Source organism: Chelon labrosus (genome assembly GCF_963514085.1).
Source record: "Chelon labrosus genome assembly, chromosome: 11".
Classification (NCBI taxonomy): domain Eukaryota; kingdom Metazoa; phylum Chordata; class Actinopteri; order Mugiliformes; family Mugilidae; genus Chelon; species Chelon labrosus.
Window position 1 is genome coordinate 10,313,381 of NC_140344.1, and position 21,870 is coordinate 10,335,250.

General features: G+C 44.2%; 1 protein-coding gene across 1 annotated transcript; it reads right to left on the reverse strand.

The window, feature by feature from the left end:
- Nucleotides 1-1,260: 1,260 nt before the first annotated feature.
- On the reverse strand, nt 1,261-21,529 carry nuak1b (NUAK family, SNF1-like kinase, 1b). The gene is made up of 7 exons (XM_084555467.1): nt 20,373-21,529; nt 14,992-15,112; nt 11,111-11,262; nt 9,895-9,960; nt 9,651-9,770; nt 8,051-8,183; nt 1,261-7,474 (listed from the first exon to the last, which is right to left on the reverse strand). The coding sequence occupies exons 1-7, from the start codon at nt 20,661-20,663 to the stop codon at nt 6,381-6,383; spliced, it is 1,977 nt and encodes a 658-aa protein (XP_084411593.1). The 5' UTR covers nt 20,664-21,529; the 3' UTR covers nt 1,261-6,380.
- Nucleotides 21,530-21,870: the final 341 nt, after the last annotated feature.

The window sequence follows — 21,870 nt, forward strand, 5'->3', positions numbered from 1 at the left end:
CAGCAGCAGCAGCAATGTTCTCCCTCGACAATCAATTGACTCTCCAGCTCCTAAAAACAGACACTCTTGTTTCTTCCCGGAGCCAGACATAAACTGCGTCCTCTGCTCCATGTTGCCTGCTGCTGTTTGTTTGACTCTGTCAATTTTCAAAAGATGAAAAAATTGCATTTCTCCAGAGAACAGAAAATATTGTTATAGTCTACTTTCATTTGGTAATTACCAGCAGGTGTGCTGGGTCTAAAAATTCAATACTGTTTCACCTAAAGATGTAGCATCAACACTTTTGTCACAAATCTGCCCAGAGGCTTTGTTTGATTTTTGCTCCATTTCCCAGCCTTATGCAGACGAGCCAGTACCCTCCTATTGGTTTTGGCATAACTAATCTAATTAGTGCGCAGAGTTGTTCATGGTGTAGAGGGGAGCCCGAGCCTGACTGGAGCTGGTCAGTGGCACAGTTGGGACTGGTCAATCAACCACTCTGAGCTCATTTTCCAGAATAACTGAGGCTATGTTTAAGACGATCCCACCGCGAACACAGGTCCTTTTATTCTCAATGTGAAAACATTTATTTATACAGTAGACTCGTGATTCAACTCTAAAATATTTATAGTTTTGACTTTGTGGTCAGTCCAGTACAATAGCTTCCAAACTATCTGGGTTTCCTCAGTGTCATGGCCAAATGTTTGTGATTTGTCCTACTGAGTCAGGGAGGATAGTGTAATATGAGTTTATAAAAGAAATAGATAGGAAAGAGAAATGAATGTCAAACTAGCAGCAAACTCCTTTTGGTTGAGGCTATAACAGGCAATGAATAATAACCCTCATCCCAAGTATGTTGCTTTGTTTCTGTGTCTCTGGGTTGATTTGAATCAACTGAACACAACAAAAGTGTGGCACACATTCAACACCTGTCTTGTTCTTCTATAGAGCTGCGATGTTGATATGGATGCTAGTATTAATGTGAATAACAGCCCAGCCAGAACAAAAATGCCTTATGTGACTACTTCAGATGAAACAGACGCGCCGGATCTGACTGGAAGAAATTTTGATCTGATTTAGAGGGGTGGTGTAAACCGCTGATCATCTGTATCGGCGCATAGCCATGTAAACACTTGATCTGATCAGTTCTTTGTGGTCGGAATAAAATGTGTTCTTTCTGTGCACGTTTGCCTCACATGTGGCAAACACCAGGCGTGACAAGTTCCAGTGAAGATCAGAAACACTGTGGTAGTGAAACCAGATGTTCAAGCGAGTGTCTGAAAAGATTAACAGCGCTAGGATCATGTGGGCAGCTGCATTTAAAATGTGTGCCTGTCTTAGTCATCTTTTGTCGACTGAATGAAATAAGTGTTGTTAAAATTAGGGAAAATGTCCTCTAGAAATGCCTCTTCTATTCTGATTGATGTTTTGGGACATGTAATGGCATATATCTTATCAAATGATTTTATTGACCACTGTCAGGAGAAGTTAATAACACTGACCATCTTGTGACAATACAGTGTTCTGCTGGGAAACTTTTGGACCTGGTATTCATGTGGATGTTGCTTAGGCATGTACCACCCACCGAGACCAGACCAGCCACCCCCACGCCATAGCAATGACACTCCTTGATGGCAGCAGCCATCTCCAGCAGGATGCAGCCTGACACAGACACACACAAAAACGGTTCAGGAACAACTCAAAAAAACATGAAAAACCGCACAAGGTGTTGACCTGGCCTCTAACTTTACAAGATCCCAAACTGATCAAGTATCCCCTCAACCTGTAGGACCCAAAGGCCCCCACTAACAACGTTCTGTTGCCAGACACCACAGGACACCCTCAGAAGGCCCATGTCCATTCTCTGATGAGTCACAATTGTTTTGGAGGCGCAAGGGAGACCTACGCAATATTAGGAGGGTGGTCATAATGTTATGCCTGATCTGTGTACTCCATTCGGGTTCAAAATTTACATATTGTAGTGACGGACATGTGGTGTAAGTGACGTATGGTCTCTTTAAAACTAAACAAACAACAGACAGAGACAGCTACTTCTCCTGACCAATGGAAGAGCAGGAGGTGGGTGCTGTAATGTGTTCAAACCAACTGTGTGTGACCACTAATGACCCAAACAGGCATGTATGTGAGGAATGAAATAAAAGTTGTGCCTATAACCATATTTTGGCATGAATATAATATGTTTGGAAAATAAGCACTCAAATGGGACAGAGAGAAAATAGATTATACTGCATTAGTAATTTGAATCTATGGGTGTTTGATTCGTGTTTCCTCTGTAAAAACTGGTTTCTCTTGGAATTCACTGTAAATCCAAGCAGACCAGAACCACTGGGCTTTTTTTTACAGCCAACTCTCAAGCCCACAGGGAATGACTTTTAAATGCTTGAAAAATAGATTCTGGGTGGAGTATCACTTTAACATCCATCAAGTTAATTGAACTTTAACTACAGCAGGAGAGGCTGTGTGGAAACTTTGGCTAATTCCGGTGCCCAGGACGGGTCCGCTCTCATCGGTAGCTCTGCTTTGGACAGGCTGGGTGCCTGCTTTAAAGGGCCCACTAGGTTTTAAGAAATCCTCACAACTGTGTCAAAGCGACCTGTACTATTTGAGCATTTTCATCCCAACCACTCATAACTTCCATTGAAATAATTTACTTGGAACCAAGGTCAGAAACAAGACACCACTGCTGACCTCCTTTATGCATCAAGGAAGGTTTTTAGGTCAGATGTTCTTAATAAGGAAAAGAAATTAGGACACATCACCAATTATAGTCTGTACCCTACTGCAAGAAGAAGAGCAGTGGAAATAGTAAAGTTTTGTCCCTGTCTAACGTCTGGGACTACTTGTTTTTCCAGTTTCACCACAGGTTCAAACCAGAAATAATAAGGTTGTAAATGTGAAGATCTTCCTATTTTAAGCGAGGTTGGTAGTCAGGGTTGAAGGTCTAAACTCCAGGAATACATCAAAGGAATGCCAGTAGGAGGTGAGAGACAGATTTACCGATCTATTGGATGGAACATTTGGAATATGTGAATCATATAAACCATTATTATTAGGCCTATTTTTAAATGTAGAGTGTTTAGCTTCTAAAATTATGAAACGAAAGGACAAGACAAGCAAAAAACGAACACGTTTAACTTTCAAGATCCATTTATTTGAGTTGGTACAGTACTACAGGGGCATTGCATTGACCCGAATGGACGATTTAAGACATTATACAGGATTTGCAGAAGTTTTATTGATCTCTTACCCCTAAGAATACACACTTGACCACTGCCTCCACAATGAGATGAAACCGCTCCATTTCCAACAAGCAACAATATTTGAGTGAATTTTGAATGTCCTGAACGCTACACACACGGTCCGAAGCAGGCCAAAGCATGAGCACAGAGTACTTTGACAACAGTTTTTAAATGGCTTGATCAATAAATACAAGTATAAAAAAGACACATTGATAATAACTTTCATTATCAAAAAAAAAAAAAAAAAAAGGTTCATGAAAGATACCAAAGGCACGCAACTTAATAAACCTTGGCAGTCCAGGATCACCCGCAGACAAAAACAATGAAACCAAAATTGTGGCAATAGCCAGCAATAGTAATGAGCTGTAACGAAAATAATACTTAAATAACATAATAATACTAATTTATTATTATTGTCATAACAATATCCAGTCAAGTTTTCCTATGATTAGACTTTCTGCTAACTAACAGATATGCACCATTTATTTCCAGTTTGGCAGAGATAAAGTTTCATCATCAGATTCTTTCCATTGCTTTCGTTCCTTTTCTCCCGGTGTTGTAACAGCATTTTGGGCCTCCCCTGCTTTGGTAGAGGTGGAAATGCAATTTCCTTGGGGTCAGCCGCTGAAGTATTGGTACAAATGCTTGTATTTTGTCCTAAGAGTTTATTTTTCATGAGCTGTTTCTTTGACATTTGGAGTTTCTTCTGACCCTCAGGTGTACCAAAACAGGGGGAAATGAGATTACACCAATTTCACATCAGATTTGACTGTCTTTGGAGAGAAGTTCTTATACTTCAAGGAAGGAAGTTTTTTTCTGCCATAACATAAAGCAATATAAAGTTTCTTATATTTTGGAAAATCAAAAACAGAAGCATAATAAAACAAAATACTAACATAGTATAATTTTCTCACTGTAAATCCAGTTGACAATAAAATGCAATACAAAAGGCAATAAAATGCAATATAATGCAATATGGGTCTTTCATTTGAATCAGTACCCAGGGCCATTCCTTCACACGAGCAGACCACTGAAAACATTCAACGTGTGATTGATCTTTTTCTTTGGGGTCATCTACTGCATGCTTTTCCAGCCACATCATTTCATGTTTCGGATGAGTGTAACACACTTTCTAAGGCCATACAGAAGACACGAGTCACACACTGACCCTCGAGACAAGCTGTATCAACAGCCTCCAGCATCTCAAACAAAAACTAAAAGAAGAAAAATAAAACAAACGTGAGGTGAAGCCAATGCGGGGATGATTTCATTCACCGATGGGGATTCCCAAGTCAAAGAAAAGTCCGAAGGAATCCTGGCCTACCGCGTCAAAGCTTCATCACATCTTTGGCATAAAACAAAAACTTTCCATCTACTCTTTCTACTCACTTTCTTTACTTTCACTAGTCTACGTTACAAATCCTTCAAAAAAACTTAATCTAACACCTCGACCTTTTCTGTGTTTTACAGAGAAGTCCTTTCTAATCTCAGCACCGCTCCGTGCATCCCTCTTTCACACGCTTTTCTTCTCCCTCTAGCTACGAATCTCTACACGCTGCCTCTTTCTTATGCTCAAATGAGAAAACAATAGCTGGCTAATTGTGCTTGGTTGACATAATGAACTAGTATACACAGCTGGAGGCCCGAGAGCGCACCGCAGATCCCACCTGTGCTGACTCGGGCTGGTGCTGATAGGGATCTCTAGCACCAACACGTCTCTGGGATTTGTCTGAGGAATTTGCTGTGTCATCAGTAGGCTAAAACAAACCACCTTACTCTGCTCTTTTGAAGAGCTGCGTGTGAAAACTTAACTAGTCCGACAATGGAAAACACCTTTCGTGTCTTTGGTCTGACTAAACAGCCTGTTTTGTCAGGTAGCTTTGAAAATGTGAAACAAGTAAGGGTGAGAGTACCAGGCACATTCCAGGACTGTGAGATGGTGTCTGCACCATCTCCCTTCATAGATGTCCCACTAGGTGAGTCCCTCCAGACCTCTTGCAGTGCCAGCTGTGTTCAACCAAGCCACTTAGACCGCTGGCTAACCAAACTATGAGCTTAAACACTTTATTTTACGTGGATCTGTGTGTGTGTGATTGTGCTTGTGGAAGGAACATGTCAGGAGCAGACGAGACTCTTTGATCTGGGCTGCCTCAGACTGACCTCTACACCCCTGAACTAGTAAAGATAGTCGGCTGTGCTCTGAAGGCCCTGGGTCTCTCCACATTCACAAACAACATTAGAAAAAAAAAAAAAAAAAATGCACAACTGGTGACAGGTTGGCCTGGCTTTTCCCTCCACTTTAAGGAAATGACATACATAATTTTTATTATGAATCAAAAAAGGCACTTCCTACATATTCCCTAGTATCATACACATATATAGGACATACGCTTTAATGAAGGTATATTTGCCTGCGTGTCTTACATGCGCAGACATAGTTATATATGTCGAGTATATATATGTTTCTCATCACTGAGTAACATAATTATATATGTCAGTTCCACACAAAGCGTTGGAGACAAGGAGCTTTGGACTCTTCCAGTAATTAGCCAGCACCCACCAGTTTTAAAACCTAAAGCTACAAAATATTAATAAATAATCAGCAATGTTAGTTATTTTTGGAACGAGACCCTGGTTTGTTTAGTTTTTTTTTTTTTTTTAAAGGAAGTAAAGATCACAAAAGCATGTGCTCTGTGTGAGTTTTAAGGTGCTTTTGTAAACTCATATTCAAAATGGGTGGTGTACGGGTAGAGCCAACCACTTTCTGGTTGCTGCGTTTGTGATTCTAACTTGCCTTCTTGCTGAATATGTAAACATGTTGAACACAGCAAAGTCTATGGGCGGGCCAAGAAAGCAGACTGGGTGGCATTCTCTCGTGCCAGCTCCGTCTCTTTCCTGTTCACAAAACCTTAACTGAATTTCCTCTAGCCAGAGAAGTGCACCTCAGTGTGTACATCTGTGTGTGCGCAGACATATCTTTCCCATCAAGATTTTAGCCCCGTTTGAAAAGCCACAACCTCCCAAAGGTGTATCCCGGTAACACACCGGTCGTTAATGCCGCGCATACACACCTGTACACACGCATGCGCTCACACATTCATGTTTAAATCTTTCGCTTCTTCTCTCTCCGCCACCCGCCATTTAGGTGAGGTTGCTGCTGATGTCCAGGGCTTGCTGGTACACCTGAGTCATGTCCTCCAGGTCCCCCAGCAAGGAGAAGCTGCCATTGTCCCCTGGAGAGCCCTTCGATTTGGGGCCGCGGCTGAATTTGGGTCCTTGGTGTGGTGGGGCTGCCTGGAAACCCTTGAAGTTGGCGAGCTGCAGCAGGTTTTCGGCTGAGACACAAGCCCTGATGTTTGGCCGGAGGTGGGTGGTGGATGGATGCCACTCAGCCCCACTGAGAGAGGTGGGTGAAAGGGACAGTGCGGAGCTGTCCTCCCCCACTATGCTGGAGGGTCGACTCTGGCTGCGGGACAAACCAGAGTCAGTAGAGGGAGGAGGCTCGCCAAGAACTCCAGCCACCGTTGCTGCTGATGGAGCCCCGCTGTAGGTGGAGTACTTGCCATTTCGCTTCAAGATACCCTTTCTCCCCATCACTCTCTTGGGCGGGGAGGTGGCTAGTAGAGACATACTGGCACCCCCTAAGAGCTCGGAGGACTCACTGCGCTCTGGGGAAGAGTAATACCCTGATTCCCGCTGTTGGTTGTTCTTCAAGATGCCTTTTTTGGGCAGAGATGGCACTATCTTAGCTGGTGAGCCTCCTCCCAGACTAGGCTCCTCTTCCTCCCGATCTGGACTTGAGGCCTCCTCTCCACCTTCAGCTTGTTGTGTCAGCGCCACCTGACCCAACTCAACCTCATCCGGACTGGCAGACTGCTGCTCCTCAGTAACCCTGGTCTTAAGGATGCCCTTGGGTCTCTTCAGACCTGGCTTGTCCTCTGCTTCACAATGGGTCTGCCCTGCCTCCACATTTTCCTTCTTGGCCTTTTTGGGCCTCTGGCGCAGCAGCTGGGGCATGGCTGCAGCTTTGGCTCCAGAACCACGTGGCTCAGTGCGGTTCTGCCAGTCGATGAAACGGGCCAGCATGGGCGAGCCTCCATGGTCACGTTGGGTCTCGCAGTCGCATACACTGTTCTTCCAGCCCCAGTTCACCCACCAGTGATTGGCTATGTCCTCCACCGTAGCCCGGCGCTCAGGGTTCACCATCAACATCCAGCGGATCAGTCCACGGGCATCTATCAAGAAACAGACCAAGAACAATCTGTATACGTCCTCATGCTGCACGTCACCTGACATAAAAAGAGCACTAACCGAGTTGGAAATATGAAGATGCTTGAACTGGCTATCAATGATGCAATCAATTCTGACACCATTATATTTTTGTTTAAATCTGTATCTTATAATTGGATTCCCAAAACAATATAAACACAATTATAATTACAATATGTTACCAAAAGGTTTTGTAGCTAGGGTGATATTATTAAGCTTCTTTATACTGTCTGGACAAAAACAGCACAGAGGATCATGCGTTATGCAACAGGCCACTTCTGATGTACAGTATGTGTACATTCAGAGCAGTCTGATCCATATTAAATGCAACAGTCATGGATCAACATCTTAAAGACTTTCAGATTTTCTGGAACTGACATAAAAAGAGCCCTGACTGTTTTCATCTGTGTTCCATCTGAACCAGATTTGCCAAGTATAGGTTATGATATTGTTTTATAAAAAGAACTGGAATCAGGTGTGTTTTCCCAGCATGACAGAAAAATCACAAGAGATGCAGACTGCGGCAGAGATTCTTGCCGTACCTGAGGACTGAGTGGGCTCTTTGTACTCGCCGTTGCTAATCTGGCGAATGAGGTTCTTGTGGTCTCCCCCGTCAAATGGCATAGTTCCATAGACCAGGGTATACAGCAGCACCCCAAGAGCCCAGCTGTCCACCTGGTGGAAGGAAAAACTTGGTCATTAAACTGGTCATAAATAAAACAAAAAGTCTCCCCGGCCCTGTTTCGATTAGTGATTCATGGCATTAAAATGAGCGTTGTGGAATGAGCTCAGGTCTGCTTAGCGTCAGAGCAGAGCTTTGAGTTGTGCTCTGGAGTTTACTTTGACATAAATAAGTACCCCAATCACTTTTTCACAAAAGAACATTGCTGCTAAAGAGCTTGTGACATTTCAGTGCTTCTCAAAGGATGTCTTTTGAAGAATCTGACAAATGCCAGCGCTCTGGTGGGAAATTACTTGTTTACACTCAGAAAAATCGCCTCCACTCTCTCCTGCTCTGTCAAGCAGAAATAAGAACTTTCTGACCACCGACCTACTGTACTGTGGCTTTCTAAGCAGTTACATAAGACTAGCACTGCCACGGGAGAAGTGGGAGAGGGTTGTGAGACCAGCAGAGATGGCAAAGTCGTGATATCCTGTCAACACGCTGATGACTCATCTTTCTCAGTGATTTGGTGCGTGTGTGTGTGAGAGAGAGAGATACAGAATAGACTAAATGTGTGCATTGGCTGTAGCTAGGGGACGATGAGATGTCCTGAGGAATGTGCCTCTGACGGCTGTAGCTGAAGCTTTGAGACATAGTCTAGGAAGAGGAAATCAGATATGACCAGCTAAGGAGCTGGTCCACTTCCTTTAAGTCTCCTGACCCGCACCAAGAATGTTTCACTCTCCGGCTGCCATTGGTCCGTTCGTGAGGGCGAGACAGTGCACGCACTATTGTTGGGTTCTATTTTTGTTGCCTGTGTTTGCTGTAATTTGTGGCCTCACCCCAACTGCGGTTCTGTAATTTCGATTGCAATCGGACTGCTGTCGTTTTTAGCACTCTTGAGTAAATTATAGTGAATCATGCTAAATTGAATGGTTCGGCTGGAATATCTAAAAATGCAGCTTTTTGCTCTGTTGCTTTGTTTTATATAACTGATGCAACTGCAGAGGCACTGCCCTTCAGTGTGACTCTGGGGGCACAGTTTCACTATTTCTTTCACCAAAACTATTTGTTTTTAGATGCCAGCTTTGACCATGAGAGCTCTTTGAGGCTGCGACGCTCATTCCAATCCAGTTAAGCTGAAGAGAAAGTGAGCAAAAACTATCCCTCAGTTCTCCACTTCAAAGGACCTTAACATTGCCGGAAGCAGAGGGATGCAGACAGTATCTACGCTGACCTACCGTGGAGTTGTAAGAGAGATCTCTTTGACTGGGGACTAATCCCATCAAAGTGGCTGAAAATAGAAGCCTACCCGCCACCACTTTGTGTATGGACTACATAATGATAAGAGTCACTGGTTAGATAATAGCGATGAAGGTTGCATAAGGTAGCGGATGTGTGAGGTTAATTTCTATTAAGTTTACATACAAAAAGCTGGGATTTCAGTTTTGGTTGTTGTTTGGTTCATTGATCCTCACCTCTGGGCCACGGTATGGTCTCCCATTTACAATCTCTGGTGAAGCATAGAGCGGGCTGCCACAGAAGGTTTGCAGCAGCTTGTCCTTATGGTAGAGGTTGGACAGCCCAAAGTCAGCAATCTGTGAAAAGAGGTGTGAATTTTACACCAGCCGTGTGATCGTTAATCCCTCAAACAAGGATCATCTGAGGTAAGGTATTAAGAGACCGATGGGTAACGCATCAAAGATCAAGAGGGAGACTTACCTTAATATTACAGTTTTCATCCAGTAGCACATTTTCCAGTTTCAGATCCCTGTGCACCACTCCGTTCTAAAAGACAGTGAGAAGGAAAAAAAAAACAGAGAATGACTGATGTATCTATCAATTTATTATTCAGGAGAGATGGATCCAAGTAATAAACAGTCCATTGTATTAAGAGATGATTTACTCTGACAAAGCTAGGTTGTGGCTCTCAAGGGAAATCAAGGCAGCCTGTTGGTCTAGTTCTCTTTAATTGGTCTTGTCCCCTCTAGAGTTTTTATGCTGACATCTGCTGTGATTTTCTTTTCAGATCACATGTGTCACATAAACATGAGCCTGTAATTACCACCCTGTATGAATGATGTTCTCACAGCATCTTGGGATAAGAAAACAACTGTGTTGCTAATGCCCGGGCTTAACAAAAGAAATTAAGGAATTAACATGTGGTATGCAGACAGAGAAACCCAGCCCAGATGTGGAAGACTGACTTCACCTGTCAACGCCCGCACCCACCCCCAACCCTACCGGCGCGTGTTTTGCATCTCTAATTGGTTATTTTCTGGCATCGGGCTCATATTCACATGATCCTGATTGGTGGCTAGAAGCAGGAAGTGGTTGCTTGCTTGTGTCACTGATTCACATCACCCCACCCAGCGTGAGGCTGCGCCGGGTGGTGATGACTCATCATTCATGGCAGTCTGGGACTCTCCAATCTGACGACAATGACATCATTTCTCACTCATTTGGGAAGAGAGCGCCAAGAAGGGAGCCCTTCCAAATGAACCCTGGGGGTTTTGATGGGAGTTAGTGAGGTGTGGGGTCGACGCGGGTGTGGCCACAGCTAAATCTCGGTGGAAAAGCTGAGGGGGTATGTCAGGACATTAGTGCGTGCGGCAACAGATGAGTGCAGAACTAATGCGGGGCCTGTTTGTTGCGCTGCAATCGGAGCATAAGCCTGAATTAAACTGGCCTGTGTTCCATCTCCACTCAGAAACAGATGACTCCCCAACACCAGTGAGCCAAGAAAAGCATACAGTGTATGGCCTGCAGATTAACCGGCTATATGGCTGACTGTTGAGGTGCATGGTTTATGTTATAGTAGGAAGCCAGGAAAACAAGGTCTGGACGTGTGTGAGAGGGACAAAGAGATATTTAAGGTGACCAGAAGAATGAATGTGCATGCTCTTCTCTACGTAAGGCGTGGAATGGGTTTTCTCACCTTGTGGCAGTGGTGCACAGCAGAGACTATCTGTCTGAAGAAGTGTCGAGTCTCTCGCTCACTCAGGCGCCGCCGCTCGCTGATATAATCATACAGCTCGCCCTTGCTGGCATACTCCATCACAATCACAATCTTGTCCTTGTTCTCAAACACTGACAAATGATAAGAAAATAATTGGAGCCCCGTTAGTGAAATATATCAGAGGTGACAAATCCTAAACTCCTTTTACATTAATTTGATCAAGATAAAAACACAAGTTTACATTGTCATACAAAAAGTAAGCCGGTTCAACCCTTTAGTTTTGGAGCAGGGATCCAAATTTCAGAGGAGCACAAGTACATATCTGCACTTCTCCCATGGTTACATCACCCAAACCCCACCTCGTGTGCCTGACTCCTTTGCAACATTGCAGGGAGGGACTGTTAACTCAAGCAAGCCCACTCCTCAGAGACCACAGCGAGTGGAAAGGAGTGAAAACAGGCAAATAAGTTTAGATTTAGATTGAGAAGGGAGTCTGCTGTAGTGTCAAATGATACCCTGGACATGTCACAGTTCACCTTTGCATTATGTCACCCCTTTTCACAACACACACACAAAATCCTAACCACCACACTGGGGAAGTCTCAGGCTTATAATATACATAGCCCTTGTCATGCTTTACTCATTGGCAATTCAACCTAGGTAAGAGCTTTTCTCAGTTTTTATATTTCTAAAAGTGAAAGTAATGAAAACTTGTCTTCAGTGGATTTGTATAACCAAAAAGAAATCAAGTATGAGAACAAATCCAGGTTATCTGAGCCTCAATCTGAGGAAATCCAAATATTACTTTTTTTGTGTGTTTTATAGTATCATTTGAATTTAAATGGCAACTTGTTTCACATCTGCTGACTGTTGAAAGTAATGTTATTACAGTTGTACTATAGTAACGCACCACTGTCCAACTGCAACTCACCAAACATATCATTCTGTGTCAGTTTTTAGCCTCCTGGTGCATAATTTCAGCTTGGCAACATATTCCTCTTTGCATGAAGGGAATGACAGTGGTTAGGCAGACGGAGAGGGAGAGAGAAAAAGGCCAAAGAAACGCTAAGGAGATGACAACAACACAGTCGGCCATGTTGCCACACATTGTGTATGTTGATTTTCCCACACAGCAGGGTCACCAGGGGTGAGGGCCTCTGCTTTTCTGCACCCTTGAGCGAGCACCTTCATAGTCTGTCACACGGCTTTCCTGAGCGCGCCTCCCTTCCCCTCCCGGGTTCCTTTTAAAGATATAATCCTCTATAAAAACACACAGTTGCTGAGTGATGGTAATACTCCCTGATTGTGACTGTCTGGCTGCATAGGAAGTAACAGACGGGATGTAAGCCAAGCATTCGGGATGCCAGAGCAGATCCAGCTCTCTGATTGGTGGACGGAGTGGTGACCCAGGGTGACATTCCCTGTGATCCTTGGTGGGGTTGTGCTTGGAGAGCCAATTCTCAGTTTGCACTCCCATTTACCTTTGACCCCTGGGGATGAAGTAATTACCTAGCTTACATAACGTGGGTTTGTTACGGCCCGCTGGGTACGCCGGCCACCATTACAAACTCGCTGTCACTCACTGGGCTTTGTTCACAGGTCAGGCCCTCAAATCTGACTAATTAGCACCCATTGTCCTACTGCCTGCACTGATGATAGACCGCTTTTCCATACAAGTAGCAATAAGCAGAGCACTATTATACAGAAGAGAGGAGGAATACTACTGAAGTAAACAACATATTAGCAAGCATTGACTGAACATGTTTTGATTTGGGTTTATGTTGACCTCTAGTTTTTTTCTGAAGATGTTCAAATGTTCAAAGATACACTTATTTGCTTTTTAGCATAGAGTTGGATGAGTAGACTAATACTGCGATTATTGCTGCACATTACATATAAAGCTGCAGCCAGTACCCTGTTAGCTTAGCATCAGCTCTAAAAAAAATTCCACCCATCAAGAACTGTACATTTCACTCTTTAAGGTTTTAGATCTTGTTCAATTAGTGCCAAAAACAAGATAGACTTGGGAACTGTATGGCTATACCATCACATGTTCTGCACAGAATATATCTTTTTTTTTTTAACTGTAAAAAAGCAAACAAGCAAATTTTCCCAAATTCCTCTGTGTTAGCTCGGCACCATCTGTCTCTTTACGCACGAACACGGCTGTAACTTTTTATTTGGACGTATCAGTTTGTGCATTTACAGCATTCTTTGGAGTTGACTCTTTGTTTTGAAGGGAGGGCACTAAGATACATGGCCATGCCTGAGGAGCAAAGAGCAAAATCCGGTTTTAAATGCACCGCACAGCATGCTGATGGATGCAGAATGTGAGGGAGTGGTAAAAATCAATCTTCACGCACACATCTGGTTCAGCTTTGCTTCACACAAGGCAGTTAGCAGGGGCTGTTGAAGAGGGTGTTGCCGGATACACAAATCTCGGGGCCTCCTATATATCTCCAAAGCAAAACTGGGCGGAGGCCAGGCCACAACAGTAAATGCTGGGGTTGAAAAGAAACACCAAAGAGCGAGAGAAATGACTCTGCTGGAGTTTGTTGGTGGAGTGGGTCGCTTATAAAGGAAGACTACTCGTAGAAACACAGTACATGCTCCACTTTCTAAAAGCTGGGTGTTCTTTTAATCATTCGCTTACAAAACGCATAAAACTCAGCTGCACTTCAGGGCTCCATCTGACTACAGGCACGTTCCCATGACAAATATGCTTGTTGTATATACACACACTGCTGATAACAACCCGGGGACTTTGAACAAAGGGCAGTGGGTAAGCCAGTTTGGGCAGTGGCACACAACCTGCAGCCATTGTACCGGAGCAGCTATCCTGCAAAGGGCACTGAAACTGTTGCTTTGTTGACACAGGCATAAAAATAGTTACAGGTCAGAAATCATATGAAACTAACTCACACCGCAGTGCCTCGTGACTTAAAAAGCCTGCACACAGGCCCAGATGGTATTATGAGAGATGATTAATGGCAAGCAATATGCTGAAAAATTCAATGGGAATTGTTCAACCTTTACACTCATCATTAATTCTAATCTGTGTTTTCCTCCAGTGAGGTTAAGGTCATTGAAAAGGACTCATATCACAAAAAGGAGGTCCCAGAGAACAAATATGTGTTAGCCTGACTTGAAGGCTTTGATATTCAGAGAGTTGCTTCCTGGGGTAGATATATGTTATCGTTGCTCGAGGATAGGTTTAAAGCCCTTCCTCCTACTGCATAGTACTGGACCGGAGTCATACAGGGTGCAAGCCTGGATGACTGAGGTCAGTCCAGTGTCTCCCTAGCTATACTCACATACACACAACCATGCACACAGGCTCACACATTGACATAAGTATACTGGGAGCTATGCAGACACACATATGTGCACGCATGCACAACTGCAGTCTGGTTCCCAGCTGCTGTTGTCTCTAAGTATCAGCAGATGTCTGGCCCTGAGATCAAGACCAGAGAAGACAAGGGATGAGACCTCTGATGTGGGAGAGGCAATCCCTTAGAATATCACCCTTCTTATAAACACAAACTTTCAACACACACACACACACACACAGACATTGAGAGAGATCCAGATGCACACCGTCAAAGCCATCCAAACTTTTACTGGCCTAGGCAGCCAGACAGAGGAGATGAATAACATCCCAGAGCTGTAGTCCAGGACTTATTATGACATCTGCATGTCATAACATGACAGTCCTGCAGCTTGGCCACGAGTGGTAAATGAGCCGAAGGAGGGGAGAATTTTGGACATGTGTGTTTTTGTTTATGTGCGTTCAAGTCAAACGAGTGTGAATGATTTGTCACGGGTCTGCGTACAGTTCCAGACACACATCAGGCCCTCACCTTCATATATAGAGATGATGTGTGGGTGGCGGAGGGATGACATGATCTCAATCTCTCTGCGGATGTGTACCATGTCCTGCTCATCCTTGATCTTCTCCTTCCGAATTGACTTGATAGCCACCTGGAAGCGGAAGACAGAAAACCCTTTGATCAAATGACGTACTGCGACACACAATTATGATTTTAAAGAAAGACATATCTTAAGTGCATCACGTGTAATGGTTTAAAATGCATTTTCATGTTTTCAATTACGTTGACTGCGTGAGTATGTTTCTTTAATTCAGACCAAAGAACACTGTAAAGTAAAACTAAAAGACAACATATTTATGTCACATGAATTCACTTTTCAGTACGTGCAGGCTCTAGCACTGCTCACCATGTGATGTCTGTCTCAGTGAGACAACACAGCATCTATTGCTTCATCTCTTTCTCAACTCTCCCCCCGCCCCAAAAACCTTACCTCCCCTCTCTGGCCGTTCTATAGGCCCTGTGCAGAAACCTTTGGCCTCACCCAACCTTGTTAACATACCAGCCAGAGTCTGACAGAGGTGTCATCCCAGTCTTACACTGTGTAATTTACTCTGCACAAAGCAAAATGAAGGTGTGCTCTTTGAGAAAAACAACCTGACACATCAAGGCCATGAAGGTAGTTTTGAACTCTCTCACAGCCTGGGCTTACATTTAACTGGGTATTAGTCAGTGCTATGGTGGTGCTATGATCAGTACCCCCAGCACCTCTCTAAATGAAACACCGGAAAGCTGATTCACACGGTGAAACATTGTGGTCTCCATAGCAACCACCTACCTGGGAGCAGATGTCGGTAAAAAATAAAACTAATTAGCTGTGTCTAAAATCACACCCCTTGTTCACTCATTATACTTGTAGTGGCCACGGCGTCGAGCACTATGTTGTGAATCAGAAGTGATTTAGGACGCGTCCAAAGATGTAGCGCACACAGTAGTGTTTTGTGCTTAATGATAATGTTAACATCCTTATAATGCTGATGCCATTATGAGGTTTAGTAATAGGAACCATGTTCAGCATCTTATTTATTGTGTTAGCAGGCTAACATTTGTGTATTTAGACTGCAATCAAGGTACAGTTTAGGCTGATGGAAGTGTCTTTAGCTTAGCGGGTACTTAAATGTTGAGGGTTGGACAAGTTAAGATTTTGGCACTGCTAGAAAAAAAGGTTAAGTTGTTGCAGCGAGGACCATTGTTGAGGCTATAGGCTACTAGTTTTTGTAATTACAGTCCTTTATCTCAAAAACACAGCGGTGAACCTCATGGTGGCTACAGTGGAAAGGTCACAGGGAACAGGAAAGTCAGAGGCAGTCATTCGCTGCCATTCCGATTGTCCAGGATGTCACGGTGGAGATATTTTAAACTGTATGATCATCGTCGTCATATCCGCCCATGAGATTCCATAAATAAAGGTGAGCAAGGTGTTAACAGTTTCTGGAGGAAGGAAGGGAGGTCTGGCTACTCAGCTACAGTATGTTTCCTGCGCTGTCAAAAAGTCCTTGAGAAGACAGTAATCACTTTCCAGCATCTTATTTTTAGTCATTCTGATTGAGAACCGCTAATGGCCTAGATTTGAAACAGCCCAAGAAACTGGCCTGCTGGGAGTTTTATGGAGGAATCAGGAGATTGAGCAGTGGTCGAGGAAGTGATTCAGTCTACTTGCCTTGCCAAATGGGCCTGTTACCGAGAGATTCAAGGTTCAACAACAACACTTGATTTGACGATTTTTCATTGTCATGGTTATACCACTGAGTTAAGAGTCCGCCGCAACTGGATGCACTCAAACCACGAACCTATGCACTCCATAAATGAGAGCTTAGCGGCCTTCTTCAAATAAACCAATCGAGAGCACACAGTCTAGCAGGATCGCTCTAATTGTAGCCTAAACATTCAGATTGAGTCCTGGGTTTCCTTTGATCAGGCCTGTATGGAGTCTGTTCACTCTGAATCCTGTTAGTTTAAACTTTTGTCCTCTCCTAGCCAGGCTGCAGCATTTCAGAGGAGCCCAGCTTTATTCCATGCAGCCGAAACCACAGGCAGTAGCGAGTGCCAAGCTAATTACCGTGTACATCAATAAAAAATAACCCCAAACCGGAATAGCTCCCTTCCAGAGCATGCCTTGATTACATAGAATTTAAATAAAATGATACCATAATGAACGAGCCACGGTCCAGGGGGTTTACATGCTGCTTTCATAATTGGTAAATGTTGTTTGTGTCTTAACACAAACAACTTTCCTTTACCTCATCAGAATCATCAAGATTTTATTACTGATCCCCAAAACGTGAGTAACTTTTTTGACTTTGGTGTTGAGTGGTGAAACAGAATGTGAGTCACCTTCCTGGATTTAATGAAGGAATTCATTCAGGAATTCATTAATTTAAGCAATAATTGAGAAACGACCTATAAAAGTTATGCACAAAGGCGAGTAAAATGTCTCTGTCTGACTGTTGCCTTAAACCCAAATGTCTTTTTCCCCCTAGAAGGATGGCAATCAATCTTTAACAGCTATTATCTTAATTCTACACTGTATGCTAACTCGCTGAATAAGCCAGCTCTCCCACATTGGGCTTGAGACAAAGCCAGGTATCTCTTCTGTATCTCCTTGCATTCCCTTGCCCTGACCCCGATGTGGATCATTAAACAGAACTGTAGATCAGCCACTTGCCAGCTGGCCTGGCTGGCTGACGTAGCTACGCTTGTCCTTAAGTGGATCCCTATTACTGTCACTCACAAGTAAACAGGCGCTGCACTGCTGCCCATGCTGGCCCCTGCCAGGTATGGGGCCGGCCTCGTCTGGGCCCCCTCTCCTTGTTCTCAAAAGGGCTTGTTTGAAGTGAAAGTCCATGTTTTGCTTCAGTGGAGCCTGACATCTTCCTGCACTTTCTCAGGCCATTAAAATAGATGAAGTATTCATCACAAGCTCAGCCGTCCCTGCATTGTCAAAAGATCATGATCATCTGTCGTGTTGACTGTGCGTCTGAGTCAGACTTAGGAGGAGAAAGAGAGGGGGAGAGAGTGAGTGGGAGGAAGAGGCCAGTCACTTTTCCAGAGAACTATATTCTCAAACACAGCCAGGAATTATAATACCTCATCAGCGGCACCACATATAGCAGAGGAATGTCAGTGTTTTCCCCTCTTGTGCACCTCCCCATTGAATCCATTGTTGGAGAGTGATGTAATCTGCTGCTTTGAGCTCATATTAATATGACTCTGTATCCACTTTAACCGAGGCTGCCCGTCTCTTGTTATGGTGTTGGGCTTCCCTCTATCTCTGTGCTAACTGCTCACCCCCCACAGGATATTAACCTTCCCCTCCAATCTCATTTCCTGCTGAGGATAGGCTTTCATCTGTTAATGTCCATTTTAGGACTGGCTGTCAACACAACCTTTTCGCTGTAGTTATCTGGAGAGCATAACATACTCACGTGGCCTCTTTCTATCTCTCTCATGCGTATACAAACACTGCACACATCTTCTAGAGGCATGCACAAACACATGAGCTTGTGCACATTCGTCTCAATGATCGGTTGTACTTCATTTAATATTGGGTTTCCACTGAAGCTGAACAACATATAGGTTCTCAGATTAAAATGGTCACTACTTTCGCTGACCGCACCTACATCTGATCAGTCTTCAAGTGCCTTCAGTTCATTCCAACATGTGCATACACACAGTCGCACAGACACTTCCTCACTTTATCTCCTCGCTCTGCTCTACTCATTAGGTCTGTGGAATGAGCCAGGAAAAGGTGCACAGAGTTGAGGCGATTGCATAAGAATCTCACCACGCTGTCGTATCTGCCGTACGGCCACAAGGGGCTACCTCTGGGTCAGAGGTCAGCTCAACTCCAGCAAAGCAGCGCCAGACACACGTGCCCCGTGAGGTGGCCGGCAGTCATGCTCTGTCGGTACTTCCTGTGCGGAGACTCGGCTTCTCCAAGGACTTCCCCAAGATAAACAGAGTCTCAGTCGTGAAACATCCTATTTGAAATCTGAATTGTATGCTCAGTGAATTCTATGCTCAGTGCAGTATTGCAGATAACAGGAGAATGGAAGATATTAGACTACAGACTTTTGACCAAAAAGAAGTATTTGTATGTTTATGTGTTTAGTATCAAACAAGTGAATAATTTTGAGGTTATAATGAGGTTAACTTTATTGCATGGTTTTAAAAACATTACAAAAGCGAACAATTATACACTATGTGACAAATGTTGTCACTCCTGGTCCAGCAAGTATACTGCATAAACTGGTAAGTGCAATTTTATGATGCTAGTGAAAGTGAAATTAACTGCATTAGAGTTGGGAGTAATAAACAAAGAGAAGTTGCCAAGTGGGACAGGTCAAAACAGAACGAGCTCTAAGAGAGGGTTTATGGTCCCCCTGTTGACCACGCATTTTCCAGGAGCTATGAAAACATTGGGCGACATTGTTGACCTGTACTAAGTTTCCCCCCTGGCATTCTCGGGGCATGGAAAATTCCTAGTGTCCTGCCAGAATGGACGCATGGGTCATATTTTGCCACGCGTGGAAATATTTGGAGCAATGTGCAAGGTTTGCAAGGACATAACAGCAGATGGTGGTTTTTCTCTGACAAACACAGCCAATCAGTTCAAATAAAGAAACAGAAAGAGGCGGACTGACCTCTGTAAACACACTCACGCCCCCACACAGTGAAACAGAAACAAAACTAAACTTTGCACACTTACATGTGATAAAAGTACGGTTAATTTCACACAAAGTGAGATTAATAAACAAACTAGACCAAATCAATATTTTGCTTTGAAACAGTACTGGTACTTGATATGCAGGTTGTTTCAACCACGGTGCAGACATGACGTGGTTCTTTTGTAAATTTAGGTTGTCTCAGTGCAGCTTGCCAAGTGTTACAGAATGAATTTGAGATTGTCTCCCTGATGTTGTGTGATGGGTAAGAAATCTAATCATCAAGAGCTTTAACCTCAACTGTGATGACACAAACACTGAACCAAAAATGTGAACGGGCCTTGGCTGTATCTCTGGGGGGACTTTTAGCTGCATTTCATGACGCCCACTCGGGTCACTCTGGTCGCATCAGTCTGTCAGTAGCCGGATTTGCACTCCAGCATCCGGTCGTGAGGCCCTGCATTGGATGAGGCGTGTGCAGTGCAGCTCCCTGGCCCCATGGGCCCTTTCTGAGCACGGGGGGGAATCCCCAGCGGGGGAAGGTCAGCACACGCCTCCGAGAGCAGCAAACCACTTCATTTAGGAGCTGCGCTGTTTGTAGTTGCCACTAAAGGCCGTTACAAAAGTGTGTCTATGTATTGCAGGTGTTTACTAAAAGCATAGAATGTGTACATCTGTTAAGAGGCTCACCTCTCTGCCGGAGTGCCGTTCAATGGCCTTCTTGACCTTGCCATAGGTGCCTCTTCCCAGCGTCTCCAGCAGCTCGTAGCGGTGTTTCAGGTTGTGCTTGTGATGGTGCTTCTTCACACCCGAGTTTCTCCGTCCAGTCTCTTCAGGTGAGCTGCCGGCAGGTGGAGGTGGAGCTGGAGCAGGAGCTGCGGGGGAGAGGTCACCCCCCGCCGGTTTGCCAGCCGAGCTTTGGCCTTTCTGGGCCCCGGGGCGGGTGGTCCCCCGGTGGGGCGATAAATAAGCGGTTTCCATCTCACTAGGGAAGTGTTCAAACAACCTTCCCACTGTTAAATATGTTCAAACTACCTACTTAAAACGACTTGATAATATAATACTTATAGGCCTAATAATAGTAATAATAAATAAATAAATTACAAGGAATAACGCTAGTCATGTTATCACACGTGGAAACTAACATTTCCAGATTGTCTTGGTTGATCAATAGGCTTTGATCAAAGTGAACAGAGATTTCTCCTCCTACCTGTTCATGTTATTATCGCTATATAATTAGTCTACTAACGGATTACTAACGGAGCACAAAGGTCTAAAAGCATCGATTCATAATAACCCGATACATGCTCCTCTATGTGGTTACAATTTCATTATAGTGCCAATATTGTAATAAAATATCGCCTATATTCAGATTTCGGCAGCAGGCTGCATGCCGGAAGCTGAACACACTTTCGTTTCAAATATATTGGCTATAATAAATGTGCAAGCTCTATCATATTAAAAGAAAAATAATAATAAATTGGTCTGATCGCCTCACTCCTCAATTGACTGGCATGATCTAGCTGTGGTTAATTCTGGCTCGTTCACATCATCTGTCGTCCTAAGCGCTGCCAACATCACGAGAAAGGCGAGAAAGCTGCGACGAAACCGGCGTTTTGGATGAAGATGACCCTCATTTTGTCCCCGGCCCAGGTACGGCTCCTCATTCATCAGGACTCTGTCTATTGTGCGGCTGCATGCTCCGTGCCGTGGTCGACGCTGGTGGAAGTGGGCTGTGATCGGACACTATCTCAAGCTGAGACGTTTTGGGTATTGCCATGGTCGTTTCGCTGCTCCCCCTCTTCTTCTTGTTGTTCTTCTTCTTCGTGTGTCCCTCTTCTGTTTCTCCTTCCCTTTCTCTCTCTCTATCCTCAGCGTGAGGGGCTGTGAAGAAGGAATGCGAGAGGATCCAAGACCGGAGGCGGAGTTTAGGCAGACCTCCTCCTCCTCCTCCTCCTTCCCTGTCTGTTCTCTTTCTCTCTCTCTTTGTGCTCTCATCCCCTCTCACATCTCTGATATGATATGACCGCTGCCGATCAGAGGCGTAGCCAGAGATCATGTGTACAGGAGGTGGACCCCCCCCCCCCCCCCATCCATTTCTATCAAAGGGAGCTCAAAGACAGAGCCACATATTTATGCAGTGATTGCATTTGCAAAGCCATTCATCACTAATAATTACCTCCACAAA

Coding starts and splice junctions, on each gene's coding strand:
- nuak1b (XM_084555467.1), bottom strand. CDS start 20,663: ATGGAAACCGCTTATTTATCGCCCCACCGGGGGACCACCCGCCCCGGG. Junction 15,113..20,372: donor AACGGCACTCCGGCAGAGAG/GTGAGCCTCTTA, acceptor TTCCGCTTCCAG/GTGGCTATCAAGTCAATTCG. Junction 7,475..8,050: donor AGAGCCCACTCAGTCCTCAG/GTACGGCAAGAA, acceptor GTTTCTTGATAG/ATGCCCGTGGACTGATCCGC.